Genomic DNA, 22,080 nt, shown 5'->3' with positions numbered 1-22,080 from the left:
GAATGTGCTAGTCTTGAATAAACCTGTAAATAATGTAGTATGAGTGCCTTAGAAGTCATTAGGTTAGCGTACTGTAGGCAGCAAGCTAGTTTGCTGGACATGCTAACATTTGTAGCTTTCATTAGACCAGATAAACACACTGTTTAATCCATTCCTCACTCTTTTGCTCTAGTATTTTTGGTTTTGGAGAGGGCAAAAATTAGAAACCACAATGCAAATTTTGTATTCCTCTTACTACAGCCCCAAGCACACTGCATCAAGATGTAGGCCTATCCAAAGCTTGACAGGCCTGGTATGCCTAGTTATGGTTGGTAAATTATGATGGGAAAATCTCTTTTCAGGGGAGGGATTTAGCAAGCAGTAAATTGCTATTCTGCCTTTGTTTCATAGTGATTAATTGGATTCATTAATCTCAGTGTATACACTGCTCATACTAAACATTTCTACAAGTTAGTATCTTCAAAAACAAAGTTGTAACATATGTGAATCCACTCCAAAGAAATTCCAAATATCATCCTAGATAATGTAAAGTGTAAACAACATCAAAGGGGGAATATATTTTGGACGGTTGAACTGAAATCGAAACATCCATCAATCATTTTGTGGTTTGGGGTCACAATGCAGGCGTTAGACCTGCACCTATGTGGGATTTGTGTATGGTATAATTATGCTTCTTCTAATACAAGGGTAAAGACCAACATAGTGCAGGCTATTTCTGTATTTTAAGTGTGTATATGCCAAAGAGAGGGACTGATAAGGTTTGCCAAACAGACTGAGAAGCTGAGGGAGGAGAGTTACTGTGTAGGTGGCAAAAGATGTGATAACAAAGTAGAAGGGCAGGGTGCAGAAATAAAGAGGAAAGACTGAGCAGAAAATAAGGAGAGAAAGACATTTTCACGGAAATACGGTAAATAACCACTGGAGATGTAGATACAGATAAACTGCAGGGGGCAAAAGTCCTGTAATAACAGATAAGATATAGCCAGGACACATTTTATCAGCTTCTTATTCATTTTTCCACTCTTCTTGATAAAAATCATTTTAAAGTGATACATGCCCACCAAAGCCAAGTATAGTACCCTGATGTGTGTCAGCAAGCTGAGCCATAAAGATAGAAAATGCTATATAAAAAATGCCCCCTTTGAGGGTTGCATTCCCTCAACCAATGTAAGTAAAACACTTTATGTTTGCTTCAGGGAGGGATTGGTTTAACAAGGCGGGATGCTCTTGGCAGACTCTTTTATGCTGCTAAAAAGGCAGCAGCATATGCTTATGCTTTTTGTATATTTTGGTTTTAAGAACAATGTGTTTTGAAACAAACTGAAACTTGTATAATGTTGGTGGTTAATATTTTGCAATATAAGATAAAATGTAAGGTCATTCCCATCACTTTTCCTTCACCTCGCTTTTTGCTCACTCCCCTTTCTAGTATGGCCAGTGATGTGAACATGAGCGCAACTTTTTTGTTATATCCGACATTATCCTCTTTTGTAGGTGATTCATAAGGAAATAACACGTGGAGGACAAGACATTGTTGCTGTGTAATAGATGTGATTCAGCCAGACGTCACTCTGGCTCCTCTGCTTCAAATGCCATCATTTTTCCATTTCATGGTGTGGAAATTAATTAATTTCGCATTGTATAAAAACTTAAACCACAGTATTTATTTCAAAGTGTAGGAGATTCTGAAGCCAGTCAATTTCTTGTTTGCCAGTCAGCGATCCTGAAAAGACCGGATGTATCCAACAGGAATCTGTCCTTGCACTAATCATCATCTTACTGGTCATTCAACCCTCTCCAAAACAATGTTTGATTTTTCATTCAAAGAAAGTCAAAGCAAACTTTTGTAAAAGTTACACTTTATGTGAACAACTCAAAAAATAGCCTAGCTGGGTTAAATGTTTTTTTAATGGTCTCTCAGTATCAAACATTAAATTTAGAGATTAAAATAAATAAACTTGAAGATTGTAAGTCTGCACAGACAACAAGAGCTGTACTACTATAAAATGATTTTGATGGTGTTTAATGATGACAGGGCTTTTTCACACATTAAAACTATAAAAATTGTACCATGACTTTGAGCTCAAGCTAATGTTTTGATTTCATTATGCAATACACACCTAGACTGTTATTGTGTGAATGGTCAGAAGAGCAGGCACATTATTTTCTTTGAAAAACACTTACGTAACCCACGGTCAAGCATTCAGTGGTGGAGGAAATATTCTCACCCTTTGCCTAAGTAAAAGGAGCACTACCACAAAGTCCTTTTATTAAAAATGTTCCTTAAGTACAAGTGCGAAAGCATTTTTCACACAAAACTGTGTTGTCTTTTATATTATGATGCTGAAAATTGTGGTGTCTTTTAAATTGTGTTGTATTATATATCTAATTTAATGTTTAATTGCGTTACTTTGTACCTAGTGAAGACCTGCCGGGGACTACAGGTGGAAAATAGCCTTTCGAGCTGATTCTGGCATATTGCTGGAAAACTAATATGTTCATTAATATGCACTGTCCCTTTCAAAAAAACTAAATAAAAAACTAATTAAAACAAAATTTGCGAAATGTACTTAAAGTATAAAAAAGCTCAATGTGGAAAATTGGGCCTTGTAAGTGATTTTACTAACTTGCCTAATTACAATACATCGTTTTTAAAGCAATAAGCTGTGATGTCTTAGACGTTATATCTTAATTTGTAATATAATTTGTAACTATAACTGTCAATATAATGTAGTGGATAAAAAAGTATACTATTTCTCTCTGACTTGTTGGGAAGTAGAATTCAAAAGTATAAAATGTTAACACTCAAGTAAAATTCAGGTACCTCAAAAAAGTACTTCCTTGTGCCAGTGTTCTAGAGCAACATTCCACCTTTGGAAATTAATAAATACAGAACAGGAAATTACATCCCTATTGCCACTGCTGCTTCCTCCAGACTGTGAAGGATTCCTAAACCATACCTGAGTTCATAAACATCATCACAAGTCATCACAGGCATAGCTGCCATGTGGGTGTGCCAGTTTCGACCACTGCAAACTGGTCTGATTAGAGGAATTCAATAACCCATTACTGAGTGGTGTCAATCAGGAAGCCCGGTTCTAATAAATATCCTGGAGTTCTGATTGTGTTAGTGGTATGGCCACAATTTCTGCTCCAGTCAGTTTAGTCTCTCTTCTCTGTTTTTTCCCCCCTCTATTTACTGCTTCCTTCCTGAGGGCGGAGGTAGAGCGGGTTTCCCCTGTTAATCAGAACGTCGGTGGTTCAATCCCAGGCTCCTCCAGGCTGCATGTCGAAGTGTCCTTGGGCAAGATACTGAACCCTGAATTGCCTCTGGCGGCTGTTCCACCAGTGTGTGAATGTGTGTGAATGTTAGTTTCTGTTTGAGCACTTAGGCTCAGCGAATGAATGTGTGTGAATGGTGAATGCGATGTAGTGTAAAAGCACTTTGAGTGGTCGAAAAGACTAGAAAGGCGCTATACAAATACAGAGCATTTACATTGCCTGCTTCTTGATCATGCATGAGAGAAAATGAGAGAAAACGGTCCATACAAAGAGTTACATAAGAAAATCCACATGTACACTCGCAGCCCTTGTCTTTTTAACTTGGACATTATTATCCATGTTTGCTGTAGCATGTCATGTTTGTTATACTAGTGGGTTAGAGCAATGCTGGAGCGACCTTTGAGAGAAAAAGAGCGTATCTGACTTTCTAAGAGGGAACTTTCTGCTGCAGGCAAAATCCTGAAAAACTCAACTCCTGTTAAACAGTGCAACTCCACTCTACTGACACCCCGCTAGTATTAGTTTGAAACTGTCTGTAACTTCAGATTCCAGCAATGAAACACACACAAAATGTTATCGATGTCATGACTAAACACAAAATATTAACTATTAGAACATGTGACCTTTTACTAGATTGTGACATTCATTTTTAACACGCAAAACCGTTCTGCACTGTCAGGAGTGTGCAAGAGCATACTGTGTACAACGAGGAAACAGACACACTCCCCAGGTAGTTTAACATCTACAAGCTACGGTGAGGACACTGACCTTCAGACAGACTAGTTGAGCTGTCAGGTTGACTCAACACCAGTTAAAGATGTAGGAATGTAGACATGGTGGTTGAAAAGGGGAGTTTTCCAGTGAGCAAGGTGACACGAAAGAGCCATTTGAGAAAAGGTCACATCATTTAAATCATTACCTCCTCAAGGCATATGAACGATGTGTGTGTATATAGTACATGCCCAGAATGGTTGCCTGCATTCTTTTTTTTACAGCCAAACAACACAAAAGTGTGTGTGTTTTTCTGTGTGTGTGAGCGTCTGCTCTGGTATCTGACACTCTCAGACAGCCAGTAGCATGGCTCAGTGAGGGAGATGGCGTGATCACTGGACCGTGGTCTGTCTTATCCTGTCTCACACACACATACTCTAGACAGCCACTGAGGCCACCAAGATAATACGCCTCTCCGGTGCTAGTGTTACACCATTAAATTGGGATTTTGCTTTATAAACTAGCCAAGGCTAAAATATAATCATACATTTAAGCCTGTAAATCCTAGGCACAGAAACTCTTAAGTGTCTGGAAAGGGTGATTTGCTTGTTGGTAAATGAACACAAAAGCAAGCCAGCAGAAAATCTTCTTCAGCAGCTGTGCATGTTGCAGTTAACTTGGTTGTATGATTTGAATTATGTTCCATGAACCCTCACTTTGTGTGTCTTTTTTTGAGAGACATTCATAAAGAAGAAATGCTGTATACATTGATACAAGACAAAATAATGTAAAATCGTATTCAAAAAAGAAACTTTAACTTGACTTAAGTAATGTAGGAGGGTCTGTGGTGGGAATGAGGGTGTTCAAATAAACAGCTCAGGCAAACACTTGTCTTTCTGTGAATTTTATTCAAGTCTTCAGCAGAAGGAACTCACTGGGACACACACGCATCAGAGTATCATCCGAGTGAGCTGCAGTGCCTCAGCCCATGCAGCTTTTAACCTAATCCTATTGGGTTACAGGTTTTTGTCCACCATACTGTGAATTTAGCCATTGTATCCCTGTTGGTAACTTCTGATCACTGTTCCTTTTTGATGAGATTGTTGTCACCAGAAAAACTGCAGAATTGGCGATTTTATTAAAAGCCTACAATGACCTATTTCTAAGTGTAAAAAAAAAGAAGAAGTAGTGTAGTATGATGTTGTGGCAGCGCAGCAAAACCGCTCAGGAAGCAGACTGGGGTAGATCGATAAGTCAACAAAGCATTTGGCTTTGACAAGGGAGACTGGTATTTCTTTTTTGTTTCCTTCCAACAGATGTTTGCTGTTTTTTTATTTAAGTCCTGACCACAATCTTTCAGTAACTTTAACCAAGTAATTCTTCTTTTAACCATGACCACAATTGTTCCCTAATTTTAGCCAAGTCTTTTTTTTTTTTTTTACCCAAACGACAATCTTTGAACTTCTGTAGCTTTACTGCTCTACTGTAGCTTTATTCAATATGTCCATTTACTTGCTTGTTCAGGGGTTTTGGGGCATATTGCACAATCCTCATTAGCAGATTACCATGGAACTGAATGGAACTGAAAGATGTTGCAAAGATCAAACAGGAACTGTCCTGTTCAATTTAAGTCAACATAGATAAGTCCTAGAGGCGGAAGACCTCTGTTTGTTGCCTGTTTTGATGGTGTTGACAGCTCAAGTGCCATTCATACTAATATAAACCACCTTTGTCGTAGTGTTTGCTATTGTCACACAAATCATCTCAACTACTGAACATTTACCACCAGCAAACACCAAAATGGTGGAAGGTTATTTGGTAATTATTTTTTGACATTGGTGTCAAAAATTGCATTTTCTTTCCGTAGAGAATTGTTGCAAAGGGTTGAAAGAATGCTCAAACCCACTTCAATCATTTCAAACTTGAATCTACTGTGGTAACCACATACCACACCACGTTTAATTAAAAATTTAAACATTTAGTTCAGCTTTTGATGTATTTTATACTTTTTGAGAAAATAAAAAAATCCAATTGGAAGAGCAAAGACCATGTGAACATAAAATAGTGAATTTTCAGTCTCTTTGTCAGTCGACCTAACACCACGTATATTTTGCAGGTAGGATGAAACAAATGATTGTCTACTAATCATAATCTCTATACATTTGGCCACTAGTGGGCAACAGATATTATTGTGAAGATAAACAGATTTTACTGTGCCCTGTCCATGGGACTGAAAAACCCAGTCTGGCTGAATCCAATTTGTCACCCTCCAGACTGGATTGTGACATGTCTGACGTGCTAATTGTAATATATGTATATATATTACAATTAGGACGTCAGATATATATTTAACGCCAAAATCTTGACCCCAATTTTTGACCTCGAACTTTTTTCCAAAGATTTTGTTTTTTTGTATATTTGTTTTCCGAGATACTCTAGGATCTGTTAAACTATTGCCCTTATTTTCTTTCAGTTATTCCCAGGGACACACCTGCAAGGCATGAAACATCCAAGATATACAGTGTGTATCCATAGCTCAAATTAAATTATGGAAAGGCTAAAAATGATCTTTACTCCTTTAACTCTTCTGCTATCCTCTTTCCCTCTCATCCACCTTCCACCCCTCTCCTCCTGTGTCCCCCCTTCCCCCTGTCATTTCTTTCTTCTCTTTCCCCTCATTCCCCTCAGATTCCTATCCAACACATCATTTGAGGGCCAGAGCGGTTTTATATCCAGAGACATTAACAGCCAGAATGTCATCTCAGAGGCCCATCACTACATCTGGTCCCTCCAGTTGGACCCTCTAGGCCAGCCAACTTGGACCCGCCTGGGCCGCTGGCGTAGAGAGAAAGTTCTGATGGACCAGGGGGCCTGGCCAAGCCATCATGGTTCTGGGGGCGGAGGCGACTGGCGCCGATCCACACGGCTGCACATGCGAGTGGTGACACTGGTAGAGCATCCCTTTGTATTTACCCGTGAGGTGGATGGGGATGGGTTGTGTCCCGCCGGCCAGTTGTGCCTCGACCCGCTCACCAATGAATCTTCAGTTTTGGAACGACTTTTCCATAACCTAGCAGGACACAACATATCTTTTCCCACAGAACACAAGAAGTGTTGTTATGGTTACTGCATTGACCTGCTAGAGAAGCTTGCAGAGGACATGGGCTTCACTTTCGACCTCTACATTGTAGGTGATGGGAAGTACGGGGGGTTCAAGAATGGTCGCTGGACAGGATTGGTGGGTGATCTGCTCAGTGGCGCTGCCCACCTGGCAGTGACTTCTTTTAGCATTAATTCAGCTAGAAGCCAAGTGATTGACTTCACTTCGCCCTTCTTCTCCACCAGCCTGGGAATTCTGGTCAGTACCCCTCTGTCTCTTGCTTTCTCACTCGTCACTTCTTTTTTCCCTCATTTTTTTCCCCCTAATTTCTTTCCACTTGTTATATATCTCACTTCTGTTACTCTTTGGACCATCCTTCTCAGCTCTCTGTCATTGACCTCACCTCAACTCTCTCCGTTTGATATGCTGGTGGTCAGTACCAATATGGCAGAGTTTTATTACTACAAGCCCTTCCTTATTGGATTCTAATGCAATTCCCCATACGGGACTAGACTGGTGAGTGTACAGCTTTGTGGGGTGACCCTATTACTACAATTACTTTACCCAGTCTCACTGGCTGACAGGCAGAGTGACGGTGGTAATCACTCCCTCCTCTCTTTCTTAACATGCCACAACAGAGGGAGATGTTCTGCTTTGATAACAGTGGCTGTCTTCTATTACCTATGGATTTTTATCTCTTTTCCAAACAACAATGTCACATACTGCATTATCAGTAGATTTGCATTTGATAACAGTACACTATTGGTTTATCAAACATTTTTGTCAGATTACTACAAGGCTAGTTGATTTGTAGCTTCCCTTCATTTTAGTATTTATATGTAGTAAAGAGTCATGGAGGGATTGAAACTTCCCTCCATCTAGCCTCCTTCACATCCCATCATGACTAATCTCTGAAAAACAATAATATCTGAAAATGACACAAATTTCTTACCTTTATAATATCAATTATAACAATCCTGTGTACCCCATGCCCAGGTTCGAACTCGCGACACAGCTGCACCCATCGGTGCCTTCATGTGGCCTCTCCATTGGTCCATGTGGCTCGGCATCTTCGTCTCCCTACACGTCACAGCGGTCTTTCTCACCCTGTACGAGTGGCACAGCCCCTTTGGTATGACTCCGCGTGGACGCAACCGCGACCGGGTGTTCTCCTTTTCCTCAGCTCTCAACGTATGCTACGCCATTCTGTTTGGGAGGACGGTGGCCATCAAACCGCCAAAGTGCTGGACAGGCCGCCTGCTGATGAACCTCTGGGCCATCTTCTGTCTGTTCTGTCTGTCCACCTACACCGCTAATCTAGCTGCTGTCATGGTTGGGGAGAAGACCTATGAACAACTGTCAGGGATACATGACCCAAAGGTACATATACCGAAGTCCGAATGTGTGAGTCTGCAAATAACTGCAGTCTCTGAAATTGAAGTTCAAAGGTCCTGAAAACTTAACTCAGTTAGCTTCTTCACATGAGTAATGAGATCCAACATTAATACATTGTTTTCTACCAAACTTAGAACAGTTATTTCACATTCAAAAATTCTGTATTTCTCTTCTTCTCTACGCCATTCTTTTCATATTTTTCATGAATTTATCAGTTAAATTAAAATTAATTTGGTTCTCAGGTTTGCTTTACCACAAACATTTTTCATTTAAAAGTGTGATTTTGAAATTGACTAGGTTTAATTTGTTAAAATTTGTTCATGAATTTCTGCAAACATGGTTGTTTAGTTTCTCTTGAGTTCATGATGACTAATAGGACATTGTGGAATTTCTCTTTAAAATGTCCCAGATATACAGTACACTTAAAACTGTTGACTGGAAAGTTAGGTATTCTTGTAAAGAGTACAGTCTTTTAAACTTTAAGTCAGCAAATATATTCTTTAATTAAACCACCTTTATAATGGCAATTGGAGTAAGGTAATTAATGCTTTTTGTCAACTCACCAACTCTCAGAATCACAACAGTACAGGGATGCTGAGAGTTGTTTCCAGAAAAGAGCAGAAAAAAAAGAAAAACGAATCCCCATGCACCCGAGAATAAAAACCTGCCCACTGAAGAAAAGCAAAACAACAGGTTAAAAGGAACAATATCAATATTATCAATATTTTAAAGGCCAGGTGTAATATCTGTGTTGATTTCCTCTTTCCTGCAGCTGCACCATCCCTCTCAGGGATTCCGATTTGCCACAGTGAGAGAAAGCAGCGCAGAGGACTACCTCAAGAAGAGTTTTCCTGAGATGCACGAGTACATGAGAAGATACAATGTCCCGGCAACACCAGATGGCATCCATAATCTAAAGTAAGATGATGTATAGTTCACATACATCACTTAGACACACGTATAGACATTCAGCTACACAAGGCATGAACGTTTCATGGTAGTCGTCACATCTGTCCTCTAATATAAAGTAACTATCCAACCACTTTTCTCTTGGTGTCATCGTTCCCAGAAAATCAATGGAAAAAAGAAACTGTATCATTTTTGAAAAAGAGAAAGTCTACATTTGAAGGGAGAAAAAAAGCATTGCTGTCATTCCCCACCACAAGCCTTGCTGTTTGCATACAGATCCCACCCTCCCCCTTACCCTGCCATTGCTGTCATCCTAAGCTGCTTCAACATTCAACCGGCATCCCCATGGAGCAAAACAGAATATAGTGAGAAAAGGCAGCTGGAATGCAGGCCTAGGCTGAGTAGGACACAATTTCAATGGATAAAGCAAGATTTTTTTACTGAGCTTGTAAAATGCTGATTAGAGGGTTCAAGGGAAAATGTCATCTTCAGAAAATTACAACTGGTGAACAAGACAGCATACAAGTATGCCGCAATGTAACTTCACTCTGTAGTCAGGGTTCACTCCCCAAGGGACCAGGCATCAGTTATCAGTTACATAATCATATAGTATTGTATAGTATAGTAGTGGACACTGACATTACAGTATAATGCATCTGCTGTACACAGCATTGACAGGTGTAGATGAGGTAGATTAAACTCAACTTTCACGAATTGGTCCAAACAAAACTGGATTTTGGGATTTCCGTGGTCACCTTTATAAATAGGGAAGAAAACAAAGCCTGTCACACTGTTCTGGTGATTTTAGTTTTTAAGAGATTTATTAGACGATTTTATTATTAATATGTCATTTCAAACTGGGATTTTGGATTTTACTTTGGATCATGAGCAAGTATTTTTTTATTACGATATTACGATACATACAAAAAAAAAGAAATTTCACCTTGATTGCTATAACACCACTGCTTTAGGAAATGAAATTTGAAAGTCTCTTTGAAGTTGTCTCGGTTCTCATCCCTGCACACTATACACCCATTACAGTATGGTTTTTACCAATGCTGTGTTTTACCATTGTGTTTCAGCTTAATGAACACGTCTCACCAAAGCAATCGTAACGAGCAACAACACCTAACTGTAGCCTGTCTGATATATAATTAGAGCATTTTGAGAAAGGGCACTGACTGGAGCATTATCAGCCACCAGACAACTGTCTATATTAGCTTGCTTATTAAAATAGCAGAGATATTGGAAATGTTGCTTTTTTAGATTCAGCTCTTATCTGTGAATGGGTTTCAAAGCTCACACCTGAAAAATAACAATATATTCCAGAGGATTTTTAACCTGGGTGTTGAGAGGTCTTACTACATGATGTGAAGACTTTTCCCTGATCAACCACGGTGATTCAACATTAATGGAACTTCTGCGTCTCACATCATCTTTAATTATATAAAGCCACACACACAGAAATGTGTCCTGTCACTAGTGGCATTTTCCATTCATGCCATCGGGATGCAAATGCATGATTCAGCTATTTTTACAAGCACTACTGCACGAAGATGATGCAGAATAGCAGGCATCATGTTTTAATCATATTGTTTAGGTAACTGGTTGATATCACGGTAGTGGTCTGTCCATTAAAAGCATAACATCAATAGCCTACTGCAGTGGAAAGACCAAGGACAAATGCGGCAACCTAAATCAACCTGTAATAATAAACAGCCAGCTTGTGCGTAGAAGTGGAGGATTTCAAACACTGTCCTTGATAACAAGCAAAAAATACAGAGAATATCTTGAAAGGGGCTTTGTAGAATTTGTGTCCCAGTAGGTTTGGGCTGTCAGTAAAGACATTTTGAGTTGATAGGCAAAAGCCTCACTGAGAGTGTTGTGTTGTGACTTAATATCTCACCTCTGTATTGCAGACTTGGAATGAGGAATGCAAGGAAATTGGCAGAAACTGGTAGAAAAGCAGTAATTTTACTGGCAAATGGCCAGTAAAAGTATTGGAAAACCACCCTAAAGACCAGCCTAAGAAATATGAGGTTCAGCCAAGGCAAACGGTTGAGAAAAGTTTGTTGAATCAATTGCATCCCTTTTTCAGTTATTGTGGCACTGCCATCTGGTCTGTCTAATATGTGTTTGCTTTTTCGTTTGTTGGACCTTGTTTATTTTTATGCTTAAACACAAACCATACAAACTCCCACTCGTGTTTCTGTCCATTGAACTTCACCTTACCCAGTTCACATGCAAGATCTACCAAAACAGGCTGAGAAAAATTTTTCATTATATTATAAACTCACTCTGTAAGGACAGAGGTGTGACATGAAGACTGAAACAGAGAAAATAAGACTCAGAGTAGCAGACCTGGAGTGAGATGACAAAATCAGGTTAATTTAAGTTTATGTCTTGGGGGGTGTAAAATGTTAATATTTCATGTTAAATTCAGAGGGTTGCTTTGAAATGTGTGTTTCTGGGGTTCATTCCCAGAAGATGTTCTATGGTTATATTTGTCACAATGATGAATTTGACTTTTGACTTGAGTGACTATGGATTAATCCCAATCCATCAAAACCAGTTCACATGCCACTAATCATATTCTCATTAAACTTAAAGGCACAATTCACCCTGATTGTCTGAACATCACATGCAATGTTTGAAATGTCATAAATTTAATTGTGACCATGTTTTGTGGTGCAATGATTGACTTCATTCTGTACTGATTATTTGTTCGTTTAAATAAGTCATATTATGCTTTTTGGCTTTTCCTCTTTCCTTTATTGCATTACATTTCTTTTTTGTGCATGTAATAGGTTTGCAAAGTAAAAAGGTCCACCCCAAAGGGAGTTAGCATCTGTGACAGAAAAGACTGTTCCTGTACTGCCTGAAAACAGCTCAATTGTAGTCCAGCCTTTACTTCCATAACTTATCTGCGTCACTATGTAACACGCATCATAGTGCTCACCTAGAGGCTAGTGTGGCACGCCCTCAAAAACACTGGTGGAGAAATTGGTGGAGCTGTAGCACACACAGAGTCAAGACATCCGCCCCCCTGCCTCCCCTCACCCGCACCCTCCCTACAGAACATCAGATACCAGTGCACAGTTAAATGTTACTGTGAAAGATAAATTTGTGACAAATTAACAATTTACCACTCTGAAATGTCTTGCTGTAGTCTAGGTTACGAAGCTGGTTCAGGTTGTTCTGCCTGTGTTTCGGGATCATATACGGCTGAACTGTAGCCACAGTTACTGGCTGAAATGGCTTTGTTTTGGATTACACTACCTTGCATGTCAGGACCCACCCTACTCTGCTTCTGATTGGCTAGTAGTCCTTATCTAGGTACAGTGCAGCGCCCAACAAATATCTAAGAGAGGTGAGATGCTTCCCTCTGTAGCTAAAATCCAGTGTACAACATACAGAATGAAAAGAGGTGCTTTTAGCAATGTGCAGTATGACAAAAATATGTTGTTTAAAAAAAAATGAAACCATGTAAACTTATTCCTGTAATCCTGTTATCCTGTAAATAAAATTATGAACCTGAAAATGAGCATAATATTACATCTTTAAGGAGTGCTTGCAAAATATGTGTAAAGTGAAATGTTGAATTAGTACAAAATGCCAGATGAATTCGGAATAGTTAATAATAGTAGATATTATACAGTGTGTATATAGCGGAGCTCTCTCCATCTCAGTCAAGAACCTTCTTGTATATTTCTGTGTGTTTACAGGGCTGACCCTCAGAAGCTCGATGCTTTCATCATGGACAAAGCTCTGCTGGACTATGAGGTCTCCATAGATGCAGACTGTAAAACACTAACAGTCGGAAAACCCTTTGCTATAGAAGGTAACACGTGGATGATTATTATAGGACAAACTAATTTCTTATTTAGGACATAAAATGTTACTACATTTATACTGTAAATGCACGCTTTTCCATGTTAGTGGATTTGTTGATTCAGAACATTTTAGATTCAATTTGTCATGAGTCTGGAAAATCATAGTCTGATTTCTGCCACAGTATTCACAAATATGTTTTTTGTTTTTAATCATCACTAGATTTTAAGAGGTCTTTCTGCATGACTGCAGACCAACTGACCATGAGCATTTTTAGGACAGCCCTGAATTGAACAATATCAATCACTCAACATTTACACAGCAGTTAATCTTCTGGCTTTCAACAGCTTAGATTCTCTACCGTCTATTATTAATCTCTGGTCCATTTAGCAAGCTTCTTCCTCCCACTGTGAAAATGTTCCCATGGTGGTTGCTTCCATTACAGGCCACCATAGTCCCAGATTCCAGAGTTGTTGTTAATTACTTAATGCGCCCGTAAGCCTCCAGGATATAATACAAATCAATCTGTGCACTTCCTACTAAGGCAAGGTACTTCTGTAATTGGCTATGTCTGAATTTGTCACTCTTTTCTGGTATGCTAAGAAATTCAGAATTACTCACAGTGTTAAGTACCTGCTTTGTTCTAGAGTTACAATGGTGTCTTCTGATATGCACTGGCAAAAGACTTCCTTCTTTTTTGCTATTTGTGACAGAGGAATAATGAGTCTGCACTGTGTATTTCCACTGGCAGGCTATGGGATTGGCCTCCCTCAGAACTCTCCACTCACCTCCAATATCTCAGAGCTTGTTAGTCAGTACAAGTCAGATGGCTTCATGGACATGCTGCATGACAAATGGTACAAGGTTGTACCCTGCGGGAAGCGCAGCTTTGCTGTGACTGAGGTAAGAACAGAACCACCTGTTACATACAGCAGCAGCCAATGAATTGTTTTGTATGATGGAGACATTTGAACAGATGTTTTGATCACCCATGGGTATGGTTCAAATATAAAGGGGTGTGTCAGTTGGTATCACAGGATTTTAGTTCCTGCCTGCCAAACATATCAAGCATATCAAAGACAAAAAACCCAGTGTAAGATGCACTAATCAATATTTCATCCCCACACCACTGTGGGGAGTTTTAGCATCTTCCAACTCACTGTTTATGTTTTCCAGGTCACAACCTTGCTGTTTGGTTTCATCTTACTTCTCCCATCATCCTCTTCTTTTAAGTGATAAATACAGCAGACAGAAAGAGTGAGGGACCAGGTGAACATTGTGGAGCATTTAGCCGCTAAAAGACAGATATTTCCTCTAAGAGTTAGTGGAGACCAAAGTCAGAGTGACTACTGGACATTAGGGCTGTCCCCGACTAAGGAAAGAGCTGCAGTCTCTATTCATTCAACTTATACTGTTAATTTCCAGTTAAACTAAGGCTTTTTGAAGACCCTTTTCTCTCTCTCTCTCTCTCTCGCTCTCTCTCTCTCTCTCTCTCTCTCTCTCTCTCTCTCTCTCTCTCTCTCTCTCTCTCCCCATCTCGCCTGTCATTCCAGTCTTGGGTGAGTTTTGCGTGCATGCCGTGCTGCAGACAACTACATACACGTCGTGGTTTCAAGTAGCCAGCTATTTAAAAACGATAAAATATTCTTTGTGTGGTTCATAAACGGTGATAAATTATCCAGAAGTATCCAGAAGTTGCTCAGCCTTCGCTGGATGTGTAAATAGGCAACTGCTTGCTAACACGTTAGTCATAACAACTTTATAAGGAGATAACACATTGCTGTTGTGTTTGTTCCAATACCCCTAAGAGAAAATTATAATTAAATGCAGCTTCAAGTACAGCTGAATTGTGGACATTATATAGAGATAATTATCATGCAACTATGAAAGTGGTCAAATGTAACAAGTAGTACTCAATAGAAAAAGGGACTTTTTGTCTGTATCTGTTTTATTTAGAATTTATAATTGAAAATACCTTAATTTTATAAAAGCTGTCACTCCACAGTCGGGTGGAAGGGCTTTGTCTTTCCATTAACTGGCCATCAAAAGTGTCCTTACCAAGGGCTCTGCTCCATGTCTCACCATTTTTCTGGCTGTTCCCTCCAAGCTGTGTCTCCATGACTTCGGTCCTAAACAGCCCAGACCCCGTGATCCATTCTGTTCTGCTATTACCAAGCACTTAGCTCTCTTACCAGCCTGGCTGTCTCTCCACGCAGCTGTGACTTTGTGATCTGGAATCCCCAAAAGTGGCTCCTAGCTCATTGCGGAATGCACACTCCCTATTATGAAACATGTCTTAAAAACTCATTGCTTCAAAAAGGAATTCACGTCCCTCCTCTGCCCCATCTTCTTGCTGTATTTGTACCTTTTCTATTCTTTATCTTTCTATTCATCTACTCCCTGACATTTCTGTTTTCAAAGTCACATAATCCTTGCTGGTTGCTCGTTATGATGTGTAATTAAGGAGCACTCATGGTGTGTGCCTTTGAATGACAACATTACCTGAATACCAAATAAATAAAATGTAAATTACCATCTTCTGAGTCTGGTATGAGTAGCAGAAGAAGTAGATTGCAGTGCAACAGATTCAGTGTCGTTGAAGTGAACCATTTTCCACTGCGAAACAGCTAGACGTGTTACCGATGCTATCTATAGTTGCAGACATTTAAATTGCTCCAGGCACATTTCATTTTGCAGTATCATGCCTACAGTGACGGCAGAGAAAGCTGCTTGACCAAATTTTTGCTTCATCTGTGTGGCATTTAGTTTTGCACATGACTATATCAGTCAGGTGCCATGCAATAATCACAGCATGATGATCATGTGCACACTTCCATTTGTCAAATTCAATCAACCAAAACTGATGTTTAAACTTCTCATTGCTCACATTGTACAGTTTCATCTGCACCCAGAAAATCCAACCTAAGTAGAATGGTTTGGCACAGTTACTATGTGCTGTCAAAATAAACACTGGACAACATCAGCGGGAAAGTCATGTGATATTAGCAATGTGAATTACTGACTAGGCTGGCCCAGTTTAGTCCTACTCAGCATTTTTTTTAGCAATCTTTTATTCAAATGACTGACTGCTACACCACCAGCACAGCAAGCCCGGGATTCCAAAAAGATGAAAAATCTGATGGATTGGTTTCAGTGAAGCAGCCAAACTCTCTGGCATTCGTCACCCCCGTCAACCCAAAGACATTGATCCCAATTGAAGTAATAAAATCATTACCAATAACTGAAATATTATTCAATTACCAAACCCTAAAAAGGCCAAACTTTTAACACAAGAGATAAATTGTGATTAAAGGGATGAGGAGAGTTATGTGCTTTATTGTTAAGTAATTCATAGATTTTTGCAGCAAATCTGTGCAATTCATCAATGAGTGTAGTGAACTAAAGAAGGTAAAACACATGTAAGTGGAGTTGTGAATTATAAGATCACTGTGAGAAATGATTGTTCTATATCATTGCATAAAAGGAAAATAGACAGGAAGTGTGTGTATTGCCAAATCTTGCTAGAGCATGTCCTTAACTTTGCTGGTCCAAGAAACACCCACAGCTGTTAGGAATGTTGAGCTGATACACAATAACTTACGCTGCTTTTTATGCACTGGAGCTAAGTATTAGATTAGATTAATGTCATGTATTCTCAGAAAGCTTGTCTTAAAGTTAAAGGATAATTCCACTGCAATCTTGTTTTTTTTTCTGAATGAATTCCCACAAAGTTTAAAATGTCTTCCACAGCAGTCAGATTTGTCTGTATTGCCTGACTCCCCAGGAATCATCAGCTCCCACTCTCCAAAATTTCATTACAGCCAGCTCGCCAAGTCACAATACTGCAATGACAAATGTAATCCATCATGTCTTTTTTTCCAACATGACTTTATAATGCAATCATTGCAGCTACTGCCATATAACACGCTGTTGTTTACTCAGCAGTATTCATTTGAGATTGTACACCTGCAATAACTGCAACAGGTGCTCAATTAAGAAAAGTGTGATATCACACAGTGTAATTTTACACTTGCAGACTCGTGAGACATTTGAGAGGTTTCTCTGGAGTGACACATGCAGAATAGAATGAGAGTAAATTAAGACGTGAGGAGTAGAGGGTGACACGGGAGTGGATTTCCACTCCTGTCCCATCCCACTCCTATACAAATTCTCATTCCCCTTCCCAATCCCATGACAGAATAAAAAAATTAATTCCTGTTCCATCCCAATACTGGAAGAATGACTTCAGTCCCATTCTGTTTCTGATTTTTTTTAAATAACACAAAATAGCACTTATTCATATTAGAAACTGCATACCTGATCTGATGTCCAGTTATTTGGAAAAGTCCATTTCTCTTTAAAAGACAATGCTGAATTAAATGTTAAAATCCAAGCACTTCAGTTTTTACTTTAATAAATTTGTGATGCTGTCAAATATTCAGTTTATCACTTCATAAAAATCTTCATAGTGTTGTTTACTTCTGATAGGATGGAAAACAGAGTTGAAAGCAAACCTGAGCAATATCCTCCTTTCACTAATTTTTTTGTAGAAAGTGTTTACCTCTGCAGCTGCAGTTATTGTGGTGTTATAAAGTCAAGTTATGTGGGGGAAAATGTCAATGCAGCGTTTTGTCTATGCGAGCTGTTTTTAATGGAATATTTAAAACAATGGGCGCCGATGACTCCTGGGAGGTCATCCAAACTTGCTTTTCATAGAGACAGTAGGAACTTCTGACGAATGGTGAATACATCAATGGGCTCACACATTCCATGCGTAATAATGGCAACAACATTTGTTTTTATCATTAAAGTGTTAGCTGGAGAAACAATTTTGCATACGCCAACCAAAAGCTGCTGCCACACCTACAACTGAAAACAACATCTGTTTGAATAAGATAAGGATGCCCAAACACATGCAGTTTTACTATTGTTGTCAATGAATTTGTTACAACACAAATGTAAAACAGGGAACACACGTTAAAAAAAGAATAAAATATGTTATCTTAATGACCGTTACATGTCAGTGTCATTACTATAGTAAATCCAATGAGCTTAAACTTTGTGTAAAATTATGCCTTCTGTACATATTGTATGATCTGGCTTGCATAATATACACAGACCATAGGAATCAAGATAAAGGGTTTAATCAATAATTAAACATGAATGTTTAAGTTGTAAGGTGTGTTTTGTCTTGTTATGTGACATGTTTACCACCATGCAGTACAATATGCATCTCTGATCTGTCATTCTCTGCATCTGCTTGTTTCTTCTTTTCATCTAACCACTTTCTTTCTTTCTCCGCCTTCACTCTCTCACTCCCTAACTCTGCAGACACTGCAGATGGGTATCAAGCATTTCTCCGGTCTGTTTGTGATGCTCTGTGTGGGCGTGGCCTTATCTCTACTGACCACAATAGCGGAACATGTCGTGTACAAGCTGGTGATCCCAAGGGTCAAGGAGCCACGCTTCAAATACTGGCTGCACACTAGCCAGGTACTGAACTCACACACAAATAAAAAACCCTTTCTGTGAGTTGAGCAGCACATTCGCCAGAAGAGGTATTCTGATTATTTATTATAAGTTATCAATTGAAAATAGTTCTAACAAAATGTAAATTTCAAAATTCCAAATTTTACCAAAATTAATGTACAAAAGTATTAGTGTGTGTATCTATTTAGACAAACTTCTTACTAACACACATGCAGGACATACCCAGTCTATTAAGTTCCCAGTTATCAACAGAATAATAATAAGAGAAACTGACACAATTATTTACAGTAAGCACGTGACCGCTAATGTGTTGCTTGTTTTTCAGAGATTACACCGAGCCCTCAACTCAGTCTTCACTGATGACAAACTACCGACTGTTACCAAGCCTGAGAAGAGGTACTGTCCCCGTCCTTGAAGGCTAGGCTCAATGCAGTTTCAGTTCAATTGAATAAATTCATGAGACAAGTACATCACTGTAATATATTCATGCTTAATGTAATGTGCTTTTATTAATTTGATTTAAGAAAAGCCCATCTGTTCAATCATAACTGATTGAACTGAATATGAACTGAGCCCAGTTGCGTTGTAATTATTTATGACCTATTTAGTACATTTTGTTTTGACTTGGGACTTGTGACCTTGCATGGCAAGAGTGGAGCCTATCAGAAACAGGCTTGCCAGCTCCAAACCTTAAGTAATGCTGAGAAATGAGAAACAGTTGGTGGCGCTAATTGACCCTTCGCTAAGCCACGCCGCGAATACACAGCTGGCCAATCACAGCGCAGTATAGGACTCGCTCTAACTGAGGTCCGACACTTTCATGGCTGCGCTCCATTGACTCCAATGCAAAAGGAGTCGTTTTCTATCTTTTTTTGGCTGTATTTTTCCAAGATATGGTCAAACACTGTTCCTGGGCCACTTGTAACAATTACAGTCGCTACCCAGAGAGGTTGAAAGGAGAAGTACAACTTATTCTCTTTCCAAAACCTAAAATAAATCCAGAAAAATGTCGGCTGTGAATTGTTCCTAATGTAATGTTAGTTATAGCTAATGCTAGCTAAATTCCTACTGAAGGGAACGTAATAAAGCCCTACTGTTCTGCTTTTTAACGACTGTAATGATGAATAGGGGCCTACCCAGCTTTACAGGAACCGTGTTGATCCTTAATATTGTTGTCTTTTGTCTCAATCGTCGGGGGATACCATTGTTCACTTACTGTGTGATTGGTAGGCTTTAGCTTCTATCTTTCTTTTTTTTTTTACATCCGTTGGAGTCAAATTGAGTCAGTTTGCATGTATAATGCAACTGCAAAAGTGTTCTTTCTGAGATCGAACAATATTCCTCCGGGGAGTGCAGTAATAGACAGTGGCAGCGCCGCCAGTTTGTCGGACTTAGCAACAGTAACTAAGGGGGGCAGACTTAGCGAAGGGTCAATTGCAGAAGAAAAGGGTGCAATGAGATGATGTAATTAAAAGAGCAATTTTTATTGTGTATTGTCACTCCTCAACCAAGTGGTGTCAAACCACTGCACCCTTTACCACATGCAATTTTATTTTTCCATCACTTCAAATCTCAAAATATCATAACATAACTACATTACAAGCAGCACACAAACAATGAAAATTGCTTAGATTTAAGGAAGATGCCACGCTGAATTCTGGTGTATCACCAGACCATATCACATATGAGTCTGTATGTTTGCACCAAAGAAACCTCAGAAGTGTTTCTAGCAGGAAGCCAATTTTCTTAAACGGCCCATTGGCCAAATGATCAGTCTGCACATAAGTGACATCAATTAACATCCAAGTGGCAGTTAAGGGACTCACTTTTAATCATAAACTAAATAGCATGGTCAGTCTGTTGGAAGCTAATTATCAGTAAGGAAAATTGAGGAAATAATCTCACGCTGACGTCACAGAGTATTGTTTGGCTCAGTGGGTGAGAGAGGGAGATTTAGTAAATCATGAAAGCTTCTTTTTGGTCAGTTTCAGCTTCTTTTTTAAAGTGTTCCATGGTCCAGATTAGTTACACAAAACGAAATTTTGACACCACTATAGTGTATGTCAGTTTAACTACTTTTATTCACATTTGGTCACCTCTCACATTGCCATGTTTAATGTCACTCTGGAGCGTTATCTTTGCTTTTAGATAAGCACATCTGATGTAGAGCAGATTGGGAAATGTATTACTTATTTTAGGTTTCTAAGGGCTCAACTCTCAAGCTTTTGTACAGCAAATCAGTTCCATTTTGTCTTGCTCTGAAAGATTCTGCCGTACTCTATTTCACACCTATCCCTACTCAGCAGCACACACAGGTGGAGCATTCAAAGTGGGGATTAAATACATGTAATAATTATGGAGCCAAGGCCATGTGAGGGATGCCTGTGGTAATGAGGATAGATTACCTACTCCTGCATAATTACGCTCATTCAGTCAAGCTCTTCTGCATCGTGCCTGCACACTGTCTAAATCAGAAATGGATACTTATTGTCAGTGTCCTGCAGAAGCCTTGTGTGTCATAAATGTCTACTTTGCAAGCACTCCACTGAAATAGGTGATGCACATGACTATATCAGGATGATTTTCACCATTTATGTGTATGAGGTTTTGAGCTGTGAAGGGTTCACACTGTGAAGGGTTACACTAAAACCTTTTCAGGGATCAATGCTGCCACCATTGTACATATTACAGAAAAGTGCTGTATATACGCCTGTGTTTCATCAGCATGATTTAAAAAAAAAAGAGTTGTGTAACCAAATAGAGCATTTGGGTAAACATTTTATTTAAAACTACTACTTAGGATAGAACCGCAAAATATTTCATTTCCTAACTGTGCTAACAAGGTTGTAGAACAGCCCAAAGGCATCAGAGAAGTGTCTAAAGTCTGTCTGAAAGACTTACGATACCCTGAAACACTCTCCAATATCCAATTTAGATCTTGGGATTTAATCTAAAACACAGTGTTAATGTCATGTACCTTGAGAAAATGCCTGATTATTTCTTCTATTACTTTGAGTAGATCAATAATCAGGACAGAAAATTACATTGCACATCTGTAACGTGAGACAGGTGCGTCAGAGGGGGATGACTAGGTCAAAAAGTTGCTATGAAACTCCCACACACTGCCTGACTTGCAGAAATAAATGTATAAGATGGCAACAAACGAAGGTTAAAATCAAGGGCAACTGGACTTGGTTGAAGATACTGGAAAACATACCAACAAGCGCCGAAGCCAGAGAGAAGGAACAGAACCACCTGAAGGGGGCACTTACAGCCTGTGGATACCCTAAATGGACCTTTGTGAAAACAGCCACAAGATCCAAGAAGAACAAAACTACAGGGGACGAGGAAAAGAAGGTCAA

The 22,080-nt window shown here is 39.2% G+C and overlaps 1 protein-coding gene across 1 annotated transcript in view; it reads left to right on the top strand.

The window, feature by feature from the left end:
- grin3a (glutamate receptor, ionotropic, N-methyl-D-aspartate 3A) overlaps positions 1 to 22,080 on the top strand; it is a 50,066-nt gene that overhangs the window by 18,667 nt on the left and 9,319 nt on the right. Inside the window, exons 3-9 of the mRNA XM_038734691.1 lie at positions 6,682 to 7,351; positions 8,090 to 8,473; positions 9,261 to 9,406; positions 13,123 to 13,238; positions 13,980 to 14,131; positions 18,560 to 18,721; positions 19,044 to 19,114. Of these exons, the coding sequence (XP_038590619.1) occupies positions 6,682 to 7,351; positions 8,090 to 8,473; positions 9,261 to 9,406; positions 13,123 to 13,238; positions 13,980 to 14,131; positions 18,560 to 18,721; positions 19,044 to 19,114 (1,701 nt within the window). The remainder of the gene's footprint in view (positions 1 to 6,681; positions 7,352 to 8,089; positions 8,474 to 9,260; positions 9,407 to 13,122; positions 13,239 to 13,979; positions 14,132 to 18,559; positions 18,722 to 19,043; positions 19,115 to 22,080) is intronic.

The sequence above is a fragment of the Micropterus salmoides genome, unplaced genomic scaffold, assembly GCF_014851395.1.
Source record: "Micropterus salmoides isolate LMB-PRFRI ecotype aquatic unplaced genomic scaffold, ASM1485139v1 Ms_hic_scaffold_20, whole genome shotgun sequence".
Lineage (NCBI taxonomy): Eukaryota > Metazoa > Chordata > Actinopteri > Centrarchiformes > Centrarchidae > Micropterus > Micropterus salmoides.
The sequence above is the reverse complement of the archived record's forward strand: the minus strand, read 5'-3'. Positions and strand labels throughout refer to the sequence as shown.